Source organism: Globicephala melas, chromosome 2, assembly GCF_963455315.2.
Source record: "Globicephala melas chromosome 2, mGloMel1.2, whole genome shotgun sequence".
In the NCBI taxonomy this organism is placed as follows: domain Eukaryota; kingdom Metazoa; phylum Chordata; class Mammalia; order Artiodactyla; family Delphinidae; genus Globicephala; species Globicephala melas.
The window spans coordinates 177,149,815-177,175,297 of NC_083315.2; the positions used below are offsets into that span (position 1 = coordinate 177,149,815).

General features: G+C 68.7%; 2 protein-coding genes across 6 annotated transcripts in view; both read left to right on the forward strand.

The window, feature by feature from the left end:
• Positions 1 to 13,337, forward strand: part of MTA1 (metastasis associated 1) — a 63,641-nt gene extending 50,304 nt beyond the window's left edge. For 4 of the 5 annotated variants that reach the window (XM_070045028.1, XM_070045026.1, XM_070045027.1 and 1 more), the window contains 12 exons: positions 294 to 411; positions 3,435 to 3,537; positions 4,312 to 4,411; positions 5,056 to 5,244; positions 6,564 to 6,638; positions 6,772 to 6,830; positions 7,222 to 7,337; positions 7,579 to 7,730; positions 7,825 to 8,014; positions 8,109 to 8,198; positions 9,092 to 9,244; positions 9,375 to 11,779. In XM_070045028.1, the coding sequence (XP_069901129.1) occupies positions 294 to 411; positions 3,435 to 3,537; positions 4,312 to 4,411; positions 5,056 to 5,244; positions 6,564 to 6,638; positions 6,772 to 6,830; positions 7,222 to 7,337; positions 7,579 to 7,730; positions 7,825 to 8,014; positions 8,109 to 8,198; positions 9,092 to 9,244; positions 9,375 to 9,949 (1,920 nt within the window). In that variant the 3' untranslated portion in view covers positions 9,950 to 11,779. Of the gene's footprint in view, positions 1 to 293; positions 412 to 3,434; positions 3,538 to 4,311; positions 4,412 to 5,055; positions 5,245 to 6,563; positions 6,639 to 6,771; positions 6,831 to 7,221; positions 7,338 to 7,578; positions 7,731 to 7,824; positions 8,015 to 8,108; positions 8,199 to 9,091; positions 9,245 to 9,374; positions 11,780 to 12,129; positions 12,162 to 12,448; positions 12,601 to 12,688 lie in introns of those variants that run through there. The other variant, XM_030883143.3, reaches the window with a different exon arrangement.
• A 3,543-nt stretch (positions 13,338 to 16,880) lies between these two features.
• CRIP2 (cysteine rich protein 2) lies at positions 16,881 to 22,366 on the forward strand. Its single transcript, XM_030883147.3, has 8 exons — positions 16,881 to 17,223; positions 20,209 to 20,303; positions 20,384 to 20,441; positions 20,798 to 20,938; positions 21,021 to 21,089; positions 21,167 to 21,261; positions 21,578 to 21,635; positions 21,718 to 22,366. Exons 1-8 carry the CDS (start codon positions 16,896 to 16,898, stop codon positions 21,783 to 21,785), a joined length of 912 nt encoding a protein of 303 aa, XP_030739007.2. The 5' UTR covers positions 16,881 to 16,895; the 3' UTR covers positions 21,786 to 22,366.
• The last annotated feature ends 3,117 nt before the right edge of the window (positions 22,367 to 25,483 follow it).

Consider the following 25,483-nt stretch of genomic DNA (forward strand, 5'->3'; position numbering starts at 1 on the left):
ACGGCACTATCTTCTCAAAGGACGTGCCCAGAATCTGTCAGCTTCGTTCCCAGATGCCTTCGGATTTTTGTTGCTGTGAAATGCTCTCATAAACTCAGTTTTCAAACTGTTGCTGTGGTGGGCACGTGGCAGTGTGGGGAACTGGCGCCACAGCTGCCTCCCCTGCGCTCTCAAGCCTGCTGACCCGTCAGCTCTCTGTGTCTCCCCGACGGTCGCCCCTCCCGTCTGCTGACCTCCCACGAGCGTGGCCGAGGGTGCTGTGTATTGACGCCGCCCCGTGTGCTGTTTTCCAGGACTTCTTCTTCTACTCTCTCGTCTATGACCCCCAGCAGAAGACCCTCCTGGCTGACAAGGGGGAGATCCGTGTCGGGAACCGGTACCAGGCGGACATCACCGACCTGCTGAAAGAAGGTAGGGTGGGCCGGGGGGCTGGCGGGGAGGGCGGGGGCCTCTGGGTGTTGGGATGGGGCGGCAAGCCCCAGGACCCCCAGCAGGAGGGGTCGTCGGACCCTCTCTGGCACCTGCAGATTTTGTTTCCTTTCGTCAGTTGTTTTCATAACCTTTTCGAAGCCCTTTTTCTCTCCCAAAAACTCGTTTGAATGGATCTGCCTGTTTCACTGACTTCTGGCGGGTGGTGCCGTCCGCGAGGCTGAAGTGCACGGGGACGCGGTGGCAGCTCCCCTGCCCTTCAGTCCTCAGCAGCCCGGGGGTCGTGGGTGGGCTTGACTCCCAGCTTCTCAGCCCGTTCTGTCCCCGACCAAGCTGCCCAGGCAGGAACGTGGACCCGCGGTGACCAGCAAGGCCGGTGCTGTCTGGCTTGGGGCGCCGTTTGGCGGGCTTCCTTCTGGGGCCATGTGGTTGAGCCCGGGTCACTTGGGTGGTGGCCACATTCAGGCAGCTCAGGTTGACCGGGAGCGCGGCAGGGTCCGGGCCTCGTGGTACCCGCCACCTCCCCTCCCCCGCTTCCTTCCTGCGCGGCCGCGTAGTTGCTGTGCGGCAGGCCCGACGGCTGACCTGCGCACTTGCTTGCCCGGGATGGCGCTCTCTTCGGAGCCTGTGCTCCTGCGGAGTGGTCCCCTGTGTGCAGGGTCATCCCCGCGTGGCGCCCAGGTGTCCCTCAGGAGCGCGGTGTCCTCCTGGCGAGCATCCCCAGCACCTGTGGGGCTGCGGGTTGGGCTTGGCTCCCCTGTGGTCTGTGCCTCGGTTTCCCCTGTGCTGTAGAAATGCCAGACGTCCCTTCTTTCCGTGGCTGCTGCTCCTTTCGGGGACGCAACTCCTGATCCCCAGAAGCTGCTCCGCTTGACCTAAACATCCGCTCTCGGCCTGTGTGCGTGTTTCCTGCTGCACACACGCGCACGAGCGCACACGCGCGCCACACCTCCCACGCGTGTGCATCTTACACACACATACACACACACACTTGCCTCCCCCGTTGGTTGGTCTTGGTCTCTGTCTCTGTCTTATGGGGGTTCCTGCCGCCGGTCGGATGTGAGAAGGAGGGCTAACGGGAAGCACCTGGTGGGGGCGGTTCCCTTTGTTCGTGGGTGTCCGGCTCCGTCCCAGGTGGGGTGAGGCTGCCCTTCCCTCCAGCCCTGGCGCTCTGCCCTGTGGTCCTGCCCTGGGGCCACTCGCGTCACTTGTGGGGGCCCCCGCACTTGCGCAGAGTCAGATGCGCTGGCCCAGCTGGTCTCCTGGTGCAGCCCGTCCTCCTGCTGGGGGGGTGCGCCTGGCACCCGGGCCCCGCTCCAGGGATGGGCATCCTCCAGTGGCCCCGTGGGGCCTCCTGGTCTACACCATCCCAGCCAGCCTGGCTGAGGATAAAGGGCCACATCCAGTGGGGAACAGCGGCGGCCACAGGAGAACACTGAGTGGCTGGAACGTCCGAGGACTTTGCTTTCTGGCCAGCCCTGGGTGCTTGGCGGGAGGACGCGTCTCTGGTCTCAGGGTGCCCCGGGGAAGCCCTGCCTGCAGCCCCAGGGCCAGGGGCGGCATCCCTACAGCCCTTCCTCCTCCCGACCCCTGGGCTGCTGGGGCGAGGTGGGGTCGGCCTAGGCCTCAGTTCCCTGTTCTCCTCCTGGAGCCTGGACCCTTCCCAGCGGGTGAAGCTGTGCCCCTGCCTTGGGCGCGTGAGGCGTCTGCAGGTGCACCAGCGGGCGTGGGCGCCAGCTGGGGCCACAGCTAGCTGTGCCCGTGGCTCTGGGCTCAGTTGCCCGGCAGTCGCTGGGGGCTGGTCGCGGCCTGCAGACCTTGGATCCAGGAGTGGGGGCCCTGCCTTCCTTGGTACCCACTGTCCCTGGGGAGGGCTCTCCGTGCCGAGTCACCACCAGGAAGGAGCCTACCCACGACACCGGGAAAATCCCACCTGTGTTCGTCCTACAGATGCAGCCCCCAGGACCCCGACCCCTCAGATCTCTTCGTTCCCACCCCCGGGTCGGTCTGCAGTGCAGGGCTTCTCTCCTGTGAGCCTCTGGCCCGGCGCCGTCCCCTGGGGCCTAGCAGGGCCTGACCTTCCCCGGGGCGAGGGAGCACGTATTTCCTTGGTGACTTCCAGCCGTGCCCGGCCCTGCATGACCGCGCTCGCACAGGGCTCCCGCGGGCTTGCTGAGTGCCGTGAGGGGTCCTGCCCTGGGTCTGGAAGTTGGTCGCCACAGAGAGCGACAGAGGCTGAGAGGGTCTGCAGACGTGCAGGCGGAGCGCCTGAGCTGAGCGGGGTTGTGACCTCGGGGCGGGCGTTCTCTGGACCCTCGTGCTGGCCTCGTCTGCCCCTTGCAGCCTGGAGCACGTGGCAGGTGGCGCTTGGCATGGGCAGCTGCCCAGGAGAGAAACCCTCCTGGCTGGGCCCTGAGCCCCATGCCCACCGCATACAGGGTGAGGAGTGGGGCTCCCGCCTGCAGAGGGAAGAGGCCCCAAGACGGAGGCTTTTGACGCCGAGGGCGCCCTTGGGTGGCAGGCGTGGGTCCGCACTGAGTTGACATCAGTGTCCTCGTTGTGGCAGGGCTGCCGCTGGGGGCTGGGCGCAGCCGCACCCCACCCCGCAGAGCCTCAGAGGAAAGAGTTGATTGGTCAGGTCCGAGCCGCTGCGCCCCTCTGTCCAGCTGGCTGTGCTCCCTGGGCCCTCCCGACGGCACCTCTTCAAGCTCCTCCACGGGGGCCGCGGGCTGCCAGCCCCAGGCGCCCACTGTTTCCAGAGGTGAAGGCCATCGTGTGTTGAGCGCGCCCTGGAGCACTGGGCCCGACCGCCCCGTGCGTGCACGTGCCTGCTCGCGTGTGTGTGCGCACGCGCGCCGTCGCCTCATCCCTGGGCTCACTCGCCCTCCCAGCCCGCTCCCCGCCTCAGCGGCCTGGTACCTCGTCCAACCCTGGGCTCCAAGCGGAGCTGCGGGGGTCTTCTCACGGCCTCGGTGTTCTCACCGCGCAGTGTTTCGTCCTCCTAGGCGAGGAGGACGGCCGAGACCAGGCCAAGCTGGAGACCAAGGTGTGGGAGGTTCACAACCCGCTGGTGGACAAGCAGATCGACCAGTTCCTGGTGGTGGCCCGGTGAGTGCTGGGCTGGGGCGGCCACGTCCTGCCTGACCCCCGGGCGCAAGCCGGCACGGGGCCTGAGCCACTGCCCCGCCCCTGCGGTGGGCGTTGGGTGCCTGTCCTACAGGGCGTCCCCCAGTGAAGGGCCTGGGAGGTTAGAGGGTCCGGGGCCCTGCTCTGTTGAGACCCCCTCGTGGCTCCTAGGGAGGCCTGCAGGGTGGGGCCTGGCCCTTCCCTGAAGGTGGAGCCGGCTCTGGGGGGCTGCTGGGTCCCTGGGTCCAGGAGGCAGCCCGACCTGTGGACCTCAGGGGCCGCCTGCCAGCCGAGGCCACGTAAGCCGGCCGCAGATGGGGGCTCTTTCCCCGGACGGTAGGGCTTGCTCGTCCGGCTCCAGGACTGGGCACATGTGGCCTGGAGGCGCAGGGCCTCCTGGGCACAAAGGGGCAGCCCTCCGAGGAGCAGCTTCTGCCCAGGCCGGCCCCCCAGGGGTCCCTGGGCTGGGACAGCAGGAGGGGAGCTCCTGCGAGCACACGGGGGCCACACGCCCAGAAGGCGCCTGGGCCGGGTGCCGTCGGAAACAGTGTAGGAATGGGGTCCTGAGCCTCAGGACCTGAAGGCTCTCTTTTGTAAGAAGAGGTCTGCAAGGTCTCAGAAACGACGTCCCCGCGCTCCAGACCACAGTGTTCCTTCCCGAGACAGCCGAGTCTGGACGCCTCTGCGTGTCTGGCTTGGTCCGGCCGCTCCTCCTGCTTGTCCGCTCCAGTGGTCAGCGTCTCTCCTCCTCCCCAGCTCCGTGGGCACCTTTGCACGCGCCCTGGACTGCAGCAGCTCTGTCCGACAGCCCAGCCTTCACATGAGCGCCGCGGCCGCCTCTCGGGACATCACCCTGGTAAGTGAGAAGGCCATCGGGCAGCCGCGGCCCTGTGTGTCTGCTCAGATCAGCAGCCGCTGCCCGGGCAGCACAGCCCTCCCTGGGGGGCACAGCCCTCCCTGGGGGGCACAGTGCAGGGCTCTCACTGCCCCTGTGTGGTGACCCTGTCTCATGCTGGTGAGAGGCTGCCGGCCGGCACGTGGTCAGGCCGTACTGGGCCCTTGCTGGTCTGCGGGCTGCACGTCCTCAGCCCGCCCTTCTCTTTCCACACTTGCCACCTCAGAGGCAGCGGCATCTCCCAGAGGACGGCTCGTGCCCTAGGCCGGCCCCTCCTGCCCAGGGCACTTTGGCCCTGGGGTCAGTCACCCACTGTCTGCCGGCTGAGCCCCCCCCTCCTGGAGTCCCGCCCCTGCCGAAGTGGGCCTGGGAGCACACCTGCTCCCCTCTTCTGCTCCGAGCAGCTTGGCCTGTCCCTGTGCTCTCCCCAGAGGCCCCCGGCCGCCCCCCCAAGACTGTCCGTATCCCCTCCCAGGTGGCAGGGAGGGCCAGCCCCTGGGTCCTGTGGCCTCCCACACGGCCCGGGTGTGCCTCCTGCCTGGGGCCGGGCGGGGTGGGGTCGCCCCAGCTCTGGGGCCCAGGCGACCCCGCCTCTCCTGCTGCAGTTCCACGCCATGGACACGCTGCACAGGAGTGTGTACGACGTCGCCAAGGCCATCTCGGCCCTGGTGCCGCAGGGCGGGCCCGTCCTCTGCAGGGACGAGATGGAAGAGTGGTCGGCCTCGGAGGCCAGCCTGTTCGAGGAGGCCCTGGAGAAGTACGGGAAGGATTTCACTGACATTCAGCAAGACTTCGTGAGTACCGGGGCGCAGGTTCAGGGCCCTGCTGTGCCCGCCGGGCCGCCGTTTTTTCGTCCCCTTGTCTGTTAGTGGCTCCGGAGGAAACGCCCGAGGCCGCCTGCTGGGGCCTGGGCTGAGCCACCAAGGCGAGGTCCACGCTGGTGTCGCCGGGGTCCTCGCCGGGCCTTGTTTGACTTGGTTCGTTTGGCTGTGTTGGTTGTTCTTAAGTGGCCGAGCGTCTCCGTGTACGTCCTTGCTTTGTGTCCCTTGCAAGTGTCCACCAGTGAGCCCGTGGGGATTCCAGCACCGGCAGGGCCTGTGCCCTCAGGGGCCCCTCCTGCCCTTACAGCCCCTGAAATACACTTGAACTCATCTGAAAGGTGGCCAACTGGTGGTCACTCAGAAGAGCGCGCCTGTGCAGAGAGGGCGGCAGGGGCGGCCGGGCCGGCCTGACCGCGAGCGCCTAGGAGGGGCCGGGATGCAGCGGCCTCGCCAACATCTGACTCTGAGCAGCACCTCTGCAGTAACGGACGAGGCTGATGCCACAGCACCCACGTCAGAAGGCAGGCGGCAGGCACTACTGAGGGTGGAGAAGCATGTCGGTCCCCAGAGGCCATCAGAGGGACCCGCGCAGCCCCTGGTGCCGTGGACACAGGCCGAGCCCAGACAGCCGGCCCGCTGTGCGAGGCAGATGCACGGAACGTACTGAACACCTAAGCAGGGCAGCAAGGCCTCCTCACACGGAAACAAGCGCAGCGAGGAGGCGGGCGGGACATAAAGCACTCAGCTCGCCACGCCTCCCGCACGTCCCGGCCCCGGTGCGCACAGAGTCTGAATTGTCGACACGCCCGGGAGGACGTCGTGGGAGAATCCGCGCCGCGGGACTCGCCTGAGACTGGCCCGGAGGTGGCGTGGAAACGCAGGGGGCGGGATGGCAGCGGCAAGACTCTGACGGCCACGCTGGACTCACAGGCAGCCTGTGAAGCCCAGAGGTGGCGCCCGCACAGCGGGGGAGCTGGGACCCGGGAGCAGAGTGACCGCGAGGACGTACAGGGGAAGCGTTGCAGCCCACGGTCGTGGGTGGGGCTGGTGTCTGGGCGTCCAGCGCCTTGCGCGACGGGAGGGGGCACCCACCGCCGACTGAGCAGGGCAGAGGTGCCGAAACCGGGGAGGAAGCTCTTGCGTTGAATGGAGTGTGCCTGAGAGGGAGAGAGAGAGGGCAAGGCCTGAGAGGGGCCCTGACGCGGGCTGGGGGGAGGCTTGCCCCCTCCTGGGTGGGGTTAGCGGCCCCGCCATGCCCCCGCCCGCCCCCTGACGTGCCCCTCTCCCCCCAGCTCCCCTGGAAGTCGCTCACCAGCATCATCGAGTACTACTACATGTGGAAGACCACCGACAGATACGTGCAGCAGGTGAGGGCCCGGCCTGGGCGGGGGCCGAGGGGTCCTGTGGGAACTTTAGGGTGAGGGGGCAGCGTGGGGACTGGGGGATCCCCTCTCCAGACCCACCTGCTGGCCGCCCTGACCCTTTGTTCTGTGTTTGAAGAAACGCTTGAAAGCAGCGGAAGCGGAGAGCAAGTTAAAGCAAGTTTATATCCCCAACTAGTAAGTACGCCCCTCACGGCGCCGTCCCGCGTCCCACGTGGCCCCGTGGTGCCGTCCTGGCTGAGTCCTAGAGAGAGTCGGGGGCCTGTCATCGAAGCCCGTGGTGGCCCGGGGGCAGAGGTGGGGACAGCACAGGGCATCAGGACGGGACCCCACCCGGCCTGGGGTTCAACTCTGAGCTGAGCTAAGCGCAGGCAGATGGAGCTGGGGTGTCGACAAGGTGGGAGCTGCTTCTAGAACTCGAGGGGAGAAAGATCACACACCCTCAGGCAGGGGTCAGCGTCTGCCCTGTGGCCAGGCAGGTCTGGACTGGGGCTGCCGGGCCCCAGAGCCGCGCGCCCAGGGCTTGGTGGTCCCGTGACGTCTTCCCTCTCTCCTTTCCTTACCTAAGTAACAAGCCAAACCCGAACCAGATCAGCGTCAATAACGTGAAGGCAGGCGTGGTGAACGGTGCCGGGGCGCCAGGCCAGAGCCCTGGGGCCGGCCGGGCCTGCGAGAGCTGTTACAGTAAGTGCCCCGCCCGGCATCTGGGTGCCCCTAGCCCACAGCCCTGGGCGCCCCTGCACTGCCCTGGGGCCCAGCCTGGGGGCGGTGGCCACGCCCTGCCGGGGAAGCCCTCTCGGGGAGTACCGGGTGCCCGGGCCCACAGGGTGGGTGGTGGGCGCGGGCGGGCGACAGCTGTGTAATGCTCTTTGCCGTCACTGGTTCTGCTTAAGAATCCGTCTATTTCCAACTTTGTTGTCCGTAGCCACCCAGTCTTACCAGTGGTATTCTTGGGGTCCCCCTAACATGCAGTGTCGCCTCTGCGCATCTTGTTGGACATATTGGAAGAAATATGGTGGCTTGAAAATGCCAACCCGGTTAGATGGAGAGAGGCCAGGACCCAACCGCAGTAACATGGTAAGTCGGTCCCCCCCACCCTGCCCCAGCGCACGCCCCGCGGTCCGGCCTGCGGTCATGGCGCTGTGTTGGGGCGGCTCGCCCCCTTCCGCAGAGCCCCCACGGCATCCCAGCCCGGAGCAGCGGGAGCCCCAAGTTTGCCATGAAGACGAGACAGGCCTTCTACCTGCACACCACCAAGCTCACGCGGATCGCCCGGCGCCTGTGCCGTGAGATCCTGCGCCCGTGGCATGCTGCCCGGCACCCCTACATGCCCATCAACAGTGCGGCCATCAAGGCTGAGTGTGAGTGTCCCTGCGGGAGGGGCGCTGGCGGGGCTGGTGGGGACGGGGTGTGCAGCCCCCGCGGGAGCTCTTACCCGGGCCTCGCACCCCACAGGCACGGCAAGGCTGCCCGGAGCCTCTCAGAGCCCGCTGGTGCTGAAGCAGGCCGCGCGGAAGCCCCTGGAGGCCGTCCTGCGGCACCTTGGTGAGCCTGCTCTCCTCCAGCGCAGCCCTGGCCCCCCCAGGGGGTCCCAGCCTCTCCCCACCCTGCTCCCCTCGCCCCTGCAGTCCCCAGGGATCTGGGTCGGGGGCACTGGCTCTTGTGATGCCTCTGAGCCTGGATCTCCCGCGGGGGCTTCTCCGCGCCCCACGCCCCAGGGCAGGGTCACGGCTGGGTGGGAGACGTGCACTCCTAGGCAGCAGCCTGCAGGGAGGGGCCTCGTGGCCTGGGGACCCTGAGCCCTTCGGCTGGCTTTGCCGCCCCGCCCCGCCCGGCTTGTTCCTGGGCCCTTGGCTCGGCTGGGCTCGGCTGGCCTTGGCTGGGCTTGGACGAGGGCGGGGCTTCCCCTTCGTGAGGGACATTCCAGAGCCGGGAGCTCCCGGCAGCACTTGCTGTGGAGTCTCGGTCCCGGGGCTGGCCTCACCCCGACCCGACCCATGGGAGGAGGTGGTCTCTGTTCCCTGCGAGCCCCCCAGGGCTGTGGGACCTTGGCAGGTGTGAGCCCGTGCCTTCCAGGCCGGCGCTCGTGGGCTCGTCCTCGGCCAGCCAGCTGGGCCGTTAAAACTCATCGTCTGTCTAGTGGCCAGCCCTGTGCCGTCAGCTCCGGTGGCCGCTGAGTGGACCTGCTTGTTTATGGGTATCTGGAGCCTGTAAGCTGCCGGTGGTCCCCGGTGTTGCGGCCCTTTGGCCAGGGCTGAGGAGCCAAGGAGCCCGGCCCCAGCAGCTGTCCCCGCTCGCAGGATGCCCGGGGGTGCTGGCCTGCGGTGCCCTCCCGGGCCCTGGTCGCCATGGGCCTGGGCTCTGGCGGCCCACAGTCGGGCGGCAGGGCTGCTGCCGAGGGCCCGCAGTGCGCCCACCTGCCCGCGTTGCCTCTGCAGAGACCCACCCCCGCCCCCCGAAGCCCGACCCCGTGAAGAGCGTGTCCGGCGTGCTCGGCGGCCTGACCCCGGCCAAGTCGGCCCCCGTCATCAACAACGGCTCCCCTACCATCCTGGGCAAGAGGAGCTACGAGCAGCACAACGGGGTGGACGGTGAGTCCGGCGGGGCCTTGGGCTTGGCCAGCACGGCCTGTGGCCCCGGGGCACCCGACCCTGGCCCCCGCCGCGCCCGCACCCGCTGACCGTGTGTTCTCTCCTCTCTCCTGCCGCCGGGCGCTGCCAGGCAACGTGAAGAAGCGCCTCTTGATGCCCAGTAGGGGTAAGGCCCGGCCCTCCGCGCGTGCCTGTGTGTGCTGTGCTCACGCGTGCGCGGCGGACGGCTCAGGGCACGTCCAAGGGCAGTCCACGCGGGCTGGGCCGCACCCTGCTGCCCCGGCTCCTCCCGATTCACCTGTCGCTCGGCAAAGACCGGAGCGCTGCCTCTCGGGCCCCCAGCTCGCCCAACGCTGCCTCCTGCCCCGGGGCCTCCGGCTCGCGGGCCACCCCTCCTTCCGGGCCCAGCGCCGGTCAGTGGACTGTCCTCGCTCCGGCGGCCCTGGTGCCCCCGCCGCCCGCCTGTACTGTCTGCTGTCGTGCTGCGACTGTCCGCATGCCGCCAGCCTCAGCTTGCGTGGCCGCCTGCGCTGTGCTTGCAACCCTGCCTGCGCCCCTGCCCCAGTGGGGGGCTTTGGGACCCTGGTCTCCTCGGGGGGCAGGTGGGACAGAGCTGTGGTGTGGCCGGCATGGCTGGGTGGGGGTCGGCGAGGCCCGGGTGGACGCTCAGGTCAGGGCCCCGCATGGAGGCGCGCCCAGGGCTGAGGGTCCCAGAGCTGAGGCAGCAGTAGTGCCCTCTCCTGAGCGGGATGGGATGCTCGTGGGGTGTGCGCTAGGGCAGCCCTCTGTGGGACCCTCCTGCCGTCGGCGCCTCTGGAATGTGGCTCCTCTCACCTGCCCAGGGCCCGGCTTCTGCCCCCTCAGCTGGCGGTGGGGTGTTCGTGGGCTGGGGCTGCTCTAGGAGGGTGTAGCCACTGTGGCAGTGTGGGATGTGTCAGACCTGGGTGTCCCAGGGCCCCCCGGGGATTTGCCTGCGGCCGGACCCGTGTGTGTGTGTGGGGGGAGGTGAACAGGGAAGCAGCTGAAGGGAAGAACGTGGCAAGTGCACTCGGAGCCCCTCCTGCCAGCCTCTCGTGACGGCAAGGTCAGGTCGGGTGTGGGTGCCCCAGCTCCATGGGGTGGCAAGCATGGGCACGTCCAGAGCCCTCCCCGAGCTCAGGGCTGGAGGGCTGCTGGCCCCAGGGGTCTGGCCGAGGCTTGGCTGTCCTGGGATCTGTGGGAGGTGGGCCGGACGTGGGGACCCGGGAGGTAGCAGCGGCCAGCGGCCACTGGCCCAGCCCTGTCCCCTGTACGCTCCCTCTCTCCGCTGTGTCTGAGAGCCCCAGCAGGCACACCCTGAGGGTCAGCCGGGGGTACTGGTGCCGGGTCCTGCCATCTCACCCCATCTGGACACAGGCTCTCGCCTGCACCAGGCCCCGCCCCCCCCCTGCCCTGGCTGCCTCACCCACGACCCTGCGGTGGGGCTCTGAGGGCGGGGCGCTAGCCTGCTGATCTCCCTCCTCCCCCCCATAGCCTTCGGGCGGGGAGGCTGTCGCAGCCCCTGGTCCCAGCAGCGGGGCTGGCTGCTCATCTGCCCCTGCGACAGGTGCCCTGGGGATGGTCTGATTACACCCACAGAAGGGGGTGAGGGGCCGCGTGCTCATCAGCAGGCAGCTTTGGGCTTTGTGGTCCGACCTGTGAAAAAGCCGTTAGTTAGCGGGAGGGATGAAATCTTTTTGCTTCTGTCGGGTTTTCCGAGATCGATGTGCTTCCATACCTATCTACTTCAGCCCCAGCGTGCAGATCCCGGGTGGGGATATCGGGGGCTGCACGTGAGCCCTGGGAGGAGGCCACAGCTGGCCTCCTGGGGTGCTGTGGGGCAGCGGGGGCAGCGGCGGGTGGCGGGAGCTGGCTCTGGGCGAGGCCCGGCCTCTGGCACTGGTGGGGCCTTAATGGGCTAACAGGCCCACGGACGCGCCTGCGGCTGCATCCACCCTCCGGCCTGCCGCATGCACGCGCTCCCCCGTAACGCTGACCGTGTGCTTTCTTTCCTCCGCCACCCATCCCTCTGGTAGGCACCTACCTGGGTAAGTAGCACAGGGCCTCGAGGGCTGCAGGCCGGGTGCCACGGCCCCTCCCTCTGCCCTGCCGGGGTTGGGGTACTCCAAGTTAGGAGGCGGTTTGCAAAGGGGAGGGCCGGACAGCTCTTCCCTGCTCGTCAAGAGACGAACCGTGGCCAAGGGGCCCTTTTGGGAGGAGCTGGTCCTGGGAGGCCTCTGGCAGGACGCAAGTGGTGGAGACCAGCCCTCGTGGGCACGTGCTCCCACGGCCGCCCACAGACTCGCCCCACGTGTGTCTGGGAGCCACAGGTCTCGGGCGCCCGTTGGGAATGTGGACTGAGACCTGGGACGGCGTCTTTCCCCTTCAGAGGGGCAGCTGCTTGTGGCTGCAGACCCCCGGCCATGGGGTGGAAGCACTGGAACCCTGGCCAGAGCCTGGCCTCCTGGCCACTCGAGGAGCTTCTGTCAGCTCCTCCCTGGGTGGCTGGCCCCAGGGTTTGCGATGGGGGCTGGGGGCCCCTCGGGAGGAAGCCCGGGGTCGCCCGGCCTCCTGGGGTCTGAGTGGTGCTGCCCGGGGAGTGGCCGCCTTGCAGAGGGGCTGCCCGGCGCCACTGTATTTATACCCACCGTAGACCAGGCCCCGGTTGTCGCGGCCCAGTCAAGGGAGCGAGCTCAGATCCGAGACTCCGGGCCCCCACCCAGAGCGCCGCCTGGGTGTGGGCTGTGGCTCTGGGGGGACCTGGCCCCAGGTCTCCTGCTTCTCGGCTGCGGGTCCTCAGCGAGCGTGTTGAGTGCAGGACGTGCCTTGCCTTGGACCTCACAGCCTGTTCTCCTCCCTCTTGTCAGGTTTGGCGAATCACGGACAGACCAGGCACATGGTGAGAGGGAGGGTCCCCGTCCTCCACACTCGTACACACGTGTGTTCCCACAGCTCCCGCGGGCCTTTGGGGGAGGCCCCCCAGCCCTGCAGGCGCTGCATGGGAGCATCTGGGAGGCCCAGTGGGACCAGAGAAGGGGCAGGCGGCGGGTCTCCATGGCCCTCGGAGGGCCCCCTCCCCGCCCGGGGTGGCCAAGCCTCCATGCTCCCCGCTGGGACCGCCACCTCGGGCTTTCTGGGTGCCCACGTGGAGGCCCCGGGCTGACCCCTGGCGCCTCCCCACCGCAGGGACCAAGCCGGAACCTGCTGCTCAACGGGAAGGCGTACCCCACCAAGGTGCGGCTGATCCGGGGGGGCTCCCTGCCCCCCGTCAAGCGGCGGCGGATGAACTGGATCGACGCCCCCGATGACGTGTTCTACATGGCCACCGAGGAGACCAGGTGGGGCCTCCAGGACCAGCGGCGGGCAGGGGGCAGGGGCCACCGTGTCCGTGTCACTCGTCTGCGTCACTCGGTGTCTCGATCACAGGAAGATCCGCAAGCTGCTCTCGTCCTCCGAGACCAAGCGCGCGGCCCGCAGGCCCTACAAGCCCATCGCCCTGCGCCCCAGCCAGACCCTGCCGCTGCGGCCGGCCCCGCCAGCGCCCGTCAACGACGAGCCCATCGTCATCGAGGACTAGGCGCCGCCCGCCTGCCCGCAAGGCCCTCCAGCCGCAGACCGCGCCCGCCCGCCACCCGCCCGCCGCCCCGCCGCCCGGTTTCGGTAGTGCCCCCCCCGCCCCCCCCGCCCCCCCTGCAGAGAGACTGCTCCTCGGCCCCCAGCGGGGGTGGGGGGGAAGCGCCGCCTAACTTACTCCAGGGCCGCCGAGGAGTCACCTTTTTAGCTTGTGTTTACTTTTTGGCCGGAGCGGAGCTGAGGGGCCGCCCCAGCGCTCGCCCTGCGACGCGGGCCTGCGGGCCGGCCGGGAGTTTCCTTGTGTTCTGTTGAAGGTGCCATTTTAAATTTTATTTTTATTACTTTTTTTGTAGATGAATTTAAGCTCTGTAACTTACACCTGGAATGTTAGGATCGGCGTGGCCAGTGGCCAGCCGAGCTGCCTGGTGGGGTTGGCCCCTTGTCTTTTCAAGTAATTTTCATATTAAAAAAAAACAAAGAAAAAAAACTCATAAAAACAAAAAATCCAACTAGCCCTTTCCGTGTCTTTTGTCCCCAGTCCTCTCCCTGTCTTGGGCCCACCTCACCCTCAGGGCAGAGCCGGCGCTCCCAGCCTGGGCTCCCCCGGCCCGCCATGGGGGAGGACGCTCAGGGAGAGGCACTGGCGAGCAGCGCGTGGCAGGCCTGGCCCGCATACCTGCCTCCCGGAGGCCCTGGCGCGATGCCCACCACCTGGCCCTGGGAGCAGGGAGAGGTCCAGCCAGGGCTCGCTGGCGCTCACTCGGTGGCGGGGGCAGGGGTGGGGGAGCGGAGACCCCCTGTGTCTGTTCAAGGCAGGGGGTGGTCTGGACCTGGCCTGGGACCCAGACTGGCAGGTGCCTGGCTTCCGTCGGGGCAGCCAGCCTAGCTGGGTCAGCCGGCCGGCCAGCCTGCTCCTGGCAGAGCCCTGCCCCAGCTGCTGTCTGCGGGTTTTTGCCAGGAACTGCAGGGCCACCCCTAGCAGGTGTGGAGTTTCCACAGGGAGGGCTCGCTCAGATTTCAGCAAGTCCGCTCTCAGACATCCTGCCTCGGCTGGCCCCCCGCACAGCCGCTCCGGGCCCAGGGGACAGGTGTGGCCAGGCCGCGGTGGGGAGGGGTCTGGGAGCCGCGCTAACCTCCGCCAGCCGAGGGGCTCCCCTCCGTGAGCTCTGCCTCCTGTGCCTCCAGCCCCACTGTGGCGCGTGGGCATCTCAGCTGGGGAACTGAAATAGAAACCACCCTGCTCCCTCGCTGGAGACAGATAAGGGGCGTCCTGGCCTTCCAGGACCCAGCTGCAGGGCCCCGCAGGGTGGCGGGCCAGGGTGTCAGAGGAGTGGCTGTGGCCCCCGCCCCCCGCCCCCCCACAGCCAATTCTAATCTGCAGTCCTGGCACCACCCCTTGCTGCCCTGCTGCCCCAGGGCTTCGTTGCAGTGTCAGCCGAGGTGCGGTGGGGGGTGGGGGGGTGCGGCGCACGGCTGGGAGGCCAGGCTGGTGACCTTGAGAAAGACACTAGCTTCCTCCGGGGCCTTTTCCAGTCCTGGGGCCTGAGGATGGGGTGGGGTGGGGACGGGAAGGGAGGGTTCTCCCCAGGCCCGGTACTGACTTCCCTTCCCCCAACCTGGCCCTCCCCCCAGGCTGGTCGAGATCTCCGTCCCAAGGACAGGCAGGCCCTGCGGAGAGCCAGGAGCCGGGGGTCCCCCGCCCCCACCCCAGCACTGTGCTGGGCAGGGCCTGGGCTGCGTGTCCGCCTCTCCGCTGCTGGGGGGTCTGAGCCGAGGCTTAGCGGCGGGGTGGGAGGCGGGTGTGGGCGGGGGGAGCAAGCTCTTGGGTGCCCAGGAGTGTTTGCCAGCTTTGGTCTGTTCTCATGGGCCTGGCAGGGGGCTGTAGCCGTCTCCTCCACAACCCCCAGCGCCAGGGCCATCTCAGGGGGACAAGAGTCCCCACAAGGGACTCAGCCTGGACGCCTGCCCACCGCTGGGCGCAGCCCTGGGGGTCCTGTGGGAGAGCGAGACTGGGCTCCTGCGTGTGCCATTTGCCAGCGCTGCGGCCCTAGGGGAGGGGCCTGCCTTACCACCTAGCCACCTGGCCTGGCCACCTCGGGGCAGGCCCTGCCTGCTTCCCACGAACTTGCTGTCCTCACCCAGCCCCACGGCCTGCTCACCAGGAGCTGGCCTGGCCTGTACCTGCCCCAGTCCCTAGCCCTCAGTGGCCTCAGAGGCAGATGCCGCTGCTCTGTGTCCCGCGATCTGTGCCCCTTCCCGCCAGGCCCACAACAGCCCCGGTGCCACCAGCCCAGGCACTGCAGCTGGGTGGCAGGGCACCTGCGCCGCCCCACTCTCCCCTCCCTGGCTCCAGGGCATCTGGCCAGGGCCCAGCGCCATTCCTTTGCTCCACCCCCATTCGCTCTCCAAGCTGGGCGACACCAGTGCCCAACCAGTCCGCCCTCCACAGCAGTCCTGCAAATTTCAGGGGCGGGGTGGAGTCACGGAGGCTGATGCCCGGGGGTCCCCGGGGGCTCCCAAGCTACAGAGGAGGTGGTAACAGGTGCCAAGTGGGGGGCAGTGGGCCCATGAATTATTCAGAGACACCGGACACCCAGCCTGAGCCAGGAGCGGGATGTGAATGACTGACCTGCAGGCCACCTTGTCCAAGAAGGGGGGGCCCGCTGAGGCCTCCCCTCTGGTCTCTGCCCTGGCTGGCTCGGGGCCAGAGCCCGAGTGCGAAGGGAGAGGGGGCCGGCCAGGCTGGTCAGTTAGGCCTGAGGGGGGCCACATGTTTCTGGGCTGTTGTCCTCACGGAAATGGCACTGGCTGAAGGGTGTGGGTGCAATGGGTGGGGGCACCGCTGGGAGCAGGGCCGCGGCAGGGCTGCCATGAAACCGCCCTGTGAGACTGGCTCACCCGACCACTGTGAACACGCTGGCACCAGGGGCCAGGAGAGGCGCCGGACGCCACCAGGCAGAGGAAATGGGCAGTGGGGGGCAGACCTCAGTGTCCAGCACAGAGCCTCAAAGACAGGGCAGGGGGTGAGGGGGCTGGAGCCCGCTGCCCAGCCTGGGCCTAGTCGTCTGGGCTTGGGGGTCTGTCCATCTGCCGGACTTGAGGCTCAGCTGGGGATGGAGGTCCAGAGGAGAGCCCATGAGGAGGCAGAGCCCCTGGGAGGTGGCCCCAGCGTCCTCCAGGTCCCCCAGACCCCGGGGGTTAGGGCCGGGTCCTGCATGGCTCCAGGTGCAGGTAGGGAGAGTGGGAGTGGTCAGGCAGGTAGGTAGGTCCCTGTTGGCAGGAGGGCTGTGGACCCCGGGGAGAGACCCCGAATGCTGGCAGATCCCTAGCTCCCCGGCCCTCCAGGAGGGTGCTTCGGCACCACCAAGCTGGAGGTCAGAGGCCCTGGGCCCTAAGCTAGTGGGGTCCAGACGAGGGATGCCCGTGGCGGGAGCCGGGGGAGGGGATAGGGGTAGAAGCTGACGGCAGGGTCCGCCCATTTGGCCGGCCACAGCACCCGCGAAAGGGGCACTCCAGGGGCCCCAACATCTCCTCTCCCTCCTGTCCTCCCCTCCCTACCGCCCTCGGGTGGGAGAGCTTGGGGAGGACAACTTCAGAGCCTGCAGCACAGCCCCGCGGGTCCCCTCGGTGCCAGGCATCCCCTCCCCAACCCCCTTCCAGCAGTTTCTCTCGCGCTGTTTTTGGAAGTGGCAGGCGCCCTGCCCTCCACCCGCTGGGCCTTCAGCACCACTGACAGTGTTAGGCGGGGCCGGGACCGGGCCTGGACCGGTGGCGCGCCCGCCCGGAATCCCGCTCCTATCCCACCGCAAGGCCGTTGCTATAGAAACCGAGCAACAAAGGGAAGCGGGGTGGCGGCGCGCGGCAGGGTGGGGTAGGGTTCCCTTGGGGACTCGGGCGCCAGGACCGGGCAGGGCGGACCGGTCCGCCGTCGGGGAGTCAGTCTGCTTGTCCCGACGCCGCCCTTCCGGGCCGAGGCCCCCGCTGGCCAGGACGCCCCCAGTCGAGGGGGCCGCGGACTCCCAGCCCCACCCGCGGCCCGGCTGGCTGCCCCAACGTTGCCATGGAAACAGGCGAGGACAGGGCGGGCCTGGGTAGAGGCCACCTCGCGCGCGCGACCCAGGGGCGCCCGGCGGGTCCAGTCGCCCCCCATCCGCCCCTGCAGGTGCGCCCCCGCCCCCGCGGCGCCCGGACCCCGAGGGCGGGCTCCCGACGCCCCGCCCCGGACGCAGACCAATGGGAGCACAGACAGCCGGTCGGGCGGGGCGGGCGAGGCGGCGGCGGCGGCGGCGGCGGCGGGGAGACGGGCGCGGGCGGAGGACACGGGCTGAACGGGAGCGCACCGGCCATGGCCTCCAAGTGCCCCAAGTGCGACAAGACCGTGTACTTCGGTGAGTGCCCGGGCCCGGCCAGCACCCCGCCGCCCTTCTCGGTCCAGGATGCGCGGCCCCGACCCGGCTCGCCGCGCTGCCCACGCGGGTGCGGCTGAAGGGCGGAGCGGCGACAAGCTGGGGGCGGCCACGCCCGAACCCCGAAGTGGACGATGGGGGTGGGGCGGGGGCCCGAGGCCCGGCGGGTGGGGGGACGCGTGGTCCCCCCGAGAATACGCCCGGGCTTGGGGGAGAGCTCTGGGTTCGCGGGCGCATCGCGGTTCTCCCGGCGGTGCCGAGCGGGGCGGGGTCGGGCGGGGCAGCAATCTCCGGGCGCTTCTCGCGCGCTCCTGTCCCTCTCGGCCGTTTCGCGCGGACCCCAGTCCCGCCTTCCGCGGACACGTGGCCGGGCTGGCGTGGCCTCGACCCGTGACCCCCAGCCCCCACCCCGACCTCTGCCCACGCGGGGCTGGGCTAGGGCTGGGCTCTGTCTGGACTCAGTCCACGCGGGGGCGACCTTGGCCTCTACCTCCTGCGTGTCCCAGCGCGCGCCTTTCCTTGGTTCACGTCCCCCCAGGACTTTCCCGGGGGTGAGGTGACAAGCGAGTCCCCACAAGCAGGAGAGGACGCTGGAGCCCAGGTGGCCAGGCCCCCTGCTTCCTCAAGGTCAGAACAGTGGCATTCAGGAGGAGGTAGCTGGGTAGGAGGGCGTCCTCTCTGCCAGGATGCCCCCTGGGTTGGCGGCACCTGCCCCCCCCCCCAGCACTGGCTCACCCACACTCTGGCGCTCTGACCCTGTTGTCTGGCTCACCCACTCTCGCTCATCCTGGCTGATCCGACTTTGCCAGGGCGGCGAAGTCCCTGCCCACCGAGCCTCCCACCAACGCCCACACAGACAGACTTGGTGGCACAAGCCAGGATGGCCAGAAGGGCAGGGAGAGACAGGGACAGACGGGGGATCCGATCCTTCTGTTGTCATCCTAAGGGCAGTGGTCCGGGTCTGGACTGGGGACAGGCCGAGGTGAAGATGGCCACTTGGCTTCCCAGCAGGCCAGAGCTCGAGGAGGAGGCCGGAGGAGGCCGACGTTGTTTGCTGTTCCCAGAGGGGAGGGACCGGATTTGGCCTGGAGTGCTTCTGGGCTGGCTGGAAGCCGAGGGGCTTCCGGATGCCTCCCCAGGAGTCCGCCCAGCCCTCTGTCCCCATCCCAGACAGGGCTCATCCTGTAAGGCTCAGGGTGGGGGCCAGCGCCAGGGTCCTCCTGCCAGCCCCGCTGCCCGCAACTTTGCTCCCAGTCATGCTAGCTCAGGACCGGGCCGACAGTCCCGTGGACAGCCCGGAAAAGCGCTTCTGCCTGCTTGGGCGGCCGCCGGCTCCCAGCAGAAAACAAAGGCGGCTCAGACTCGGCTGGCTTCTGTCCTGGTCTGGAGGCCCTGGTGGAGGAAAGGGCTGGGGGCCAGACCCTCCCACCCCCAATCAGGCTTCACCCCAGCAGCCTACCCCCAATAAGGCTTCACCCCAGCAGCCTACACCCCAAGCGTGTGCACAGTGCAACCTGGGCCAGGATACCCCAGGGTGACCTGAGGGACACCGAGCCTTTGTGTCCCCAACAACCGTGCAGCCGGGTGAGGGCCGTTTCCCTTCCGAGCCATTAGGCTCAATCGATTCTGCCTTCCCAACTTGGGCCGGTAATGTGTGGCCGTCGACCTGGCCAGTGGGTCTGAGGGTCATTCCCCTGCCCCCAGGTGGCCACATCCTACAAACCAGCCAGTGGTTCTGGCAGCCCTGAGCTGCAGCTGCCTCGGCCGCCACTGGCCAGAAGGAGAACTGGGAGAGGATCCGAGCCCGCCTTGGGCTCAGCCAGCTCCCATCTGCCCTGGCATGGACCTGGGGCGAGGCCTGGCCAGCCTGCGTCCCAGCCTCCTTGGTGGAGTGGCCAGAGGGATCTAAGCTTGTGCTGCCCCTGGCCGGGGCCAGCAGGTTCCACCAGGGCCGTGGGGAGACATCGCTCAGGGCTCCGAACCTGGGCCACCAGGGGGACTCACTGCCCTCCAGCAGCACCCACAGGCCACCTGGGGCTCGGGGTGCCCCTGGCCAGGCTCTCTCTCCCTGCTCTGCTGGGGCCCTGGGGGAGGCCTGGCCCAGGTGGGGGCCCCTCTGTGAGGGGGACCAGAGGAGCCACTGGTCCTTGGCCTCTTCTTGGGGCTTGGCCAGATTCTGCCAGGGTGGAAGGGGCCCAGCCCACCTGACCCCCCTGCTCCCCTCCCCGATGCCTCTGGCCGGGCCCCTTTCCAGTTGGGAGGAATTCCAACTCAGCTCCGGCCTTTCTTCCTGCCCTCTCCTCCGCCCTTTTCCTGCTGTGCTCCCCTGGGGAAGCCTCAGCTTCCGTCCACTGGGAGGTGGCCCAGCAGCCCCAGCCTGGGGCAGGGGACAGGGAGGGGCCCCAACGTGACCCTCAGCAGCTGGTCTCAGACCTTGAGTGCCAAAGCAGCAGCCAGAGGCGGGGGGGGGGGGGGGGGGGGCGCTCAGAGCTTAGGGAGAGGAAGCCAAATATAGACAGGCAGGCGTCCTGTCCCACGGGTGTCCCATGGTGGCGACAGGGACTGGCCTCTCGCAGGGGTCTGGAGGCTTGGGGCCACCCTTCAGCGGGGGCGCTCTGCCAGCTCCATTAGGGCCTGATTGGAGGGTTTGGGGATGTGTGTGAGGGAGGGGCAGGTGTCCTGGTGAGGGGATTAGCAGGTGCTTGAGCTGGGACCCCGTCCAAGTTCCCTGCTGCAGCCCGTGACCCAGGGTGATGAGGGTGCCTGAGACCCAGAGGGAGAGCAGGGCCCCTGGGGAGCAGAAGGTGGTTACGGTGGGGGAGCAGGCAGGTGCCGCGTGGCTCCTGGGGGGGGATGAAGGGGACCCGGCGCAGAGGCTGCCCAGGAGCGGGCAGGACAGCGGGGGCAGCAGGCGGCTGAGCGCGGGAGGGCAGGAGGGCGCTGGCCCTGACCCCTCTCTCGCCCCAGCTGAGAAGGTGAGCTCCCTCGGCAAAGACTGGCACAGATTCTGCCTCAGGTGCGAGCACTGCAGCAAGACGCTGACGCCAGGGGGCCACGCCGAGGTGAGCCCCTCCCCCGGGCAGGGAGGGGGGCCGGGGAGCCCAGGCCCGGCCCCCGCCCTCATGCCCTGCCCTCTGCCTAGCATGACGGGAAGCCCTTCTGCCACAAGCCCTGCTATGCCACGTTGTTCGGACCCAAAGGTGAGCCTGGGTGGGGCGCCACGGCGTGTGATCTACTCCAGCGCTGGGGGACGTGGCCAGTGCCGATCCTCGGCCCAGCAGAGACTTGGGGCTGGCCTGGCGGGACGCTGTGGACCCTCGGATTCCCCCGGCCCCCTTGTCTCCTTCCCCATGCTGGCCCCTCCCGTCCTTGAAGGACCAGCATCCTCCGTGCCCTTCCCGGAAATCTGCAGCCCACGGGTGCCCTCTGGGTGGGGGTCCTGACCCCACAGTGGGCCGTGGAGGACCCTTTTCTGAGAAGTTGGGGGGTGGCTGTGAGGGCTGGGTGGTGGGCGAGCCCACTGGCCACCCCCCCTACAGTGCCTGCCACCTCACAGGGGTGAATATCGGAGGTGCCGGCTCCTACATCTACGAGAAGCCCTCTGCCGAGAAACCGCAGGTCACTGGCCCCATCGAGGTCCCCGTGGCCCGAGCTGAGGAGCGGAAGGCCAGCGGCCCCCCGAAGGGGCCCAGCAAAGGTGGGCTGGGCTGAGTTTCCGGGGGCAGGGGGGCCGGGGCGTCGGAGCCGCTGTGCCCCGTCCTGACTCCTCCCCCTCCCAGCCTCCAGCGTCACCACGTTCACCGGGGAACCCAACATGTGTCCTCGCTGCAACAAGAGGGTCTACTTTGGTGAGTGGCCGCGCCCACCCCCAGCCTGGGGGGTCTCCGCCAGGGGGCCCCGACCTCACCGCCTCTCCCGCCCCCAGCCGAGAAGGTGACGTCTCTGGGCAAGGACTGGCACCGGCCGTGCCTGCGCTGTGAGCGCTGCGGGAAGACGCTGACCCCAGGCGGGCACGCGGAGGTGAGAGGGGCGCCGGCTGGGCGGTGGGGGCGGGGCGCGCAGCTGCCGGGGCGGGAGGCGGGGGAGGGGGTGCCGGGCGGCGGGCGCTGTCCCCTGGTGGCCAGCCTCGTGGCTCGCGTGCGCGCAGAGCGGCGTGGCGTGGCGTGGCGTGGCGGCGCTGTCCTCCCCTCCAGCTCTCCCAAGGTGAGCCGACCTGGCCAAGGCTTTGAGAACTCGAGGGTTCATTCAGGGAGACCCGGAGGAAGCCACCAGGGGGAGTGGGGAGTGTGGACTCCGTGGCCCTCGCTTCTCACCGCCCCCCCCATCTCGTCCCTAGCACGACGGCCAGCCCTACTGCCACAAGCCCTGCTACGGAATACTTTTCGGACCCAAGGGTGAGTGTGGCCAGGAGGGTCTGGGATGCGGGGTCCCCCTTCCTCCACCCCTCCCCTACCACCCTTGCCCCTCTCCCCACAGGGGTGAACACCGGAGCTGTTGGCAGCTACATCTATGACAAGGACCCCGAGGGCAAGGTTCAGCCCTAGGCCCGCAGGCCCTTCTGCGGGGCATTGGCCCGCCTGCGCGGGCCCCTGGCCAGGGGCCCACTGCTTGGCTACGAGGGGAGAGTGACCGCCGCCCAGTCCCACCTCAGCACCTGCGAGTCCAGGGCCTGCGTGTTGGGGAGGAAGCCCCTGAGCTGACTCCAGAGCCCTGCCCACCAACCCTGTCTCCCTGGGTGTGTCTGCCTTTGTGTCCCCAGCCACCCGTCACCCCTTTTGTGTCCTCCTGGCCCCCCGTGTCCCCATGTCTGTATCTCACGGCCCACACGTCCCTGAACGTCCCTGTGGCCTGGGTGGGTCTTTCTGAGGTGGCCGCCCCACGCTCCCCCTCCTGCTGCCCGAGTCCTGCCCACAGTGTTATTTATGCTCCCCCTGCCCGTGACAGCCACAGCCACGCCCCTCACAGTGTCCCAAGGGTGGAGGGACATCCCTGCCAGGAGCCCTCTGCCCGCCTCCCACCCTGCCTCGCAAGCGCCCGCCCGCCGCCCTCACGTGGCTCACATTCGACTGCCGGGCGTTCTGCTGTCAATAAAAGGTTTGAGGATCGCACAACCCCGCACTGTGTCTGTGTCTGTGGCATGGGTGTGAAGCCGGGATAGCGTCCCTTCGTCCGGGGGTCCTCTTCCCAACGGCGGTGGTCGTGGCTGGGAGGCGGGGAGGCGCTGATTTAGGCTGTGGTGCCGACACTGAGGTGGGCTGGGCCCCTGAGAGGGACCAGACTAGCTGGACGTGGGGAGGGTGGGAGGCATCCGGGGGTGGGGTCCTGGTCCCCAGACATGGGCACCAAAACCAGGGGGTCCTCTGATCCATCAGAGACCCAGAGGGAGCGGTCAGCCTCGGGAAAGAGCAGCGGGCATGGCATGTGGAGGGGGAGGGGGCAGGTGAGCAGAGGAGGGGTCCTCTGCAGGGGGAGAAGCCGGTGAAGGGTGGTCAGGGACGAGGAGGAGCCTGGAAGTACCGAGGGTTTGGGGGAGCGAGGCTGAGCGTGGTCGGCCGGCCCCGGCATTGGTGGGAGCCCAGGGACAGAACGCGGGCAGTCTGGAGGAGAGGCCTAGGGGCTCCTGCCTGAACAGCATCTGCGTCTGGGCTTGCAGTGTTGATGGACTCACCTCTGGCCTCCCCAGGCTGTCCAGGCTCTCTCTGCCTTTGCAACCGGGAACTCTCAGTAGCTGGGAGGAGGCCTCTCCTCCTCGTCTGCCTTCCCTTTACCTGCTGGCTCCCGGGCAGCCCACCAGAGGGCGCCCCTTCTCTTCCACGCTGGGCGCGGGGGCAGAACCCTCGGAGACCTGCCCTCCAGTGCTCAGCCCTGCCCTGGCCTGCTCCCAGCACCCCACCCCCAGATGCCTCGCCCTCCCCGAGCCAGGAGCGTCATCCGGGCCTGCTCAATCTGGGCCCGTGTCCCCAGCACCATAGGCAGCCGGCTCCCCACGTGCCCTGCCCCCAGGGACAGCTCCCAGCGCCCCAGCCCGTGGCACAGGCCCGTGCCTGGCCCGCCCTCCAGTACGCGGGCCCAGACACAGCTGAGCCTGGGTGCCCGGCTCATTGTCCCTCGAGCAGCCAACCGTGTCCCTGGGGTGGAGGGCCGGCTCCTGGTGTCTGCAGTGCCAAGCCGCCCTCCTCCTGGCCAGTCCAGGCGCCCAGCGTGGGCGGCAGCGTCTCCTCGTACCTGGCCGGCGCCTGGAGCACAGCCAGGATGTGCAGGGTGGGTCGGCCTGCCCTGGGGATGGGAGGCGCTGGAGCAGGTGCCCCAAGGGCGCCCAGTTCCCACCCCAGGCAGAGGGGAGGTTCGGGCAAGCACGCTCGGAGGAGGGGCTGGGACAACACCCCTCCACATTCCCACCTCCCTCCCGCCAGCACGAGGCTCCTTGGTTGGGGGGTCGTTTGGGGGAGAACTCAGGCTTCCCTGAGCACCCCCAGGCCCGCCCTCGCTGAGGGCTCCCGGTGTCGGATGGGAAATTCCTGTCGTCCGGCCGGTTAGGGGCTGCTGAGAGCACAGCCGGGGCCCCTCCTCCAGGAGGCTCCAGGGGAAACTGCGTAGGGGAAGACTTGATCTGCGGCGCGCCCTTCCCCAAAAGCCGGGGAAGGGCGGGGCCTATTCTCGTGTGAAGGCCCGCCCTGGGGGGGTGGGGCGAGGGCTGCCGGGGTCGCCTGGAGGGAGGATCGGCCCAGCCCTGCCAGGGACGCAGTGCCCTCCCACTGCCGGGTTCTGGCCCGGGAGGGCGCGTTCCACTTCCTGCGTGCGGAGGGGGTCGCGCCTCCGTGTTTGTTTCCGCGGGGTTGTCGTGGAAATCGGGGCGGGGCCGGTACCGTCTGTCTCTTCGCGGTCGCTGGGTGTCGTCGGTGGGGGCCGCGGGTGGCCCTGCGCTGCCGGGGCTCTCTTGGTGACACTAGCTGCAGGAAGCCTCCCCACAAGCCCAGGAAACGCCCAGGTGTTTCCTCGGGCGCCCCTGCAAGACGCAGGGGAGGCCCGTACGGTGTGCCGCCTTCTCCACCTCCCCCCACCCCCGCCCGGCCTCCACCCCCACCCCTCCAGCCCGGTCCCAGCCAGTTGAGGCGGCCCTGAAATGCCATCTGACCACCTCTGTTCCATCCAGAACCCCAGGGCTGGGCACAGCGCCCGGGCCTCCTCCGCCATGCTGCTCCCCAGCTGTACCCCACCTCCCACCGGTCCAGTCTTCCCCACTTCCTCGCCAGGACCCTCCAAGACCCACCCTGCACCCCATTTCAGACCTGGGCCCTAGCTGGTACCCCCACCCTCCAGGCATCTCTGTGGGGACTGCAGCTCCCTCGGCCCCCACTTCCCTGAGGCCCAGAATCCCCTGCCCTAGGCCCCCACCTTCCCCTGGGCCTCTGCTGTTGGAGGCTCCCTGGGGACCCCACCCAGCTAGGCTAGCCTGGCTGAGCTGCTCTAGGCCTGAGGGAGCATGACCTTTTTCCAAGCACCGGCGCACTGGTCATGGGCTGTGGCCCCCTGGGTGCTAAGGGTCAGGAAGTCACCTAGTGCCTGTGACCCCGGCTCTGGGCCTCTGGGAGCTGGGACAGGCAAGGACTGGCGGGAGACCGGGGCGGCCAGGTGTGGGCAGCACGTTTTCTCAGGGCCCAGCTGGCTGCAGGGGTGGGTCTGTGGCCGTGAACATGCCCAGCTGCTGGGCTGATGAGGCTGGAATTTGAGGCGCTGCTGCATGGGCTTTGGCTCCAGGGCACAGAGATTCCCGGAACTAGGCTCAGCCTGGGGTGGGGGTGGGGGGAGGGGGAGGGCAGGGCGGGCTGAGGGAACTCAAGGCTGTAGGTGCCCGCATCCCTCTACCCCAGCCCCTCTGCATCCCACGCCTGCTTCCAGCAGAGGAGGAGAGGGGTCTTCTCCTACCCTGGCCAGGCCGTGGCCTGGTGGACAGGATCAGTGTCCTTCTGGGAAAGCACAGAGTCCGTTCCCTTCCCCAGCCCCAGGGCCGCCCGGGGCAGGACCTCGGGCCAGACAAGGGGCCCCGGGAGACAAGCTGTTAAAAATAGGCCCTGGGAATGTCTGAGTCTCCACGACTCAGACTCAGCCGGGCCTGGGGGAAGGGCAGGGAGGGGTGGCCTCTGGGGGCAGGAAGCCAGCTCTGGCCCAGGGCTCAGCAGTGGTCCTGGAGCACATGTTGGCCCTGCAGGGCATCTGGGTGCAGGAACACCAGACAGGCCCT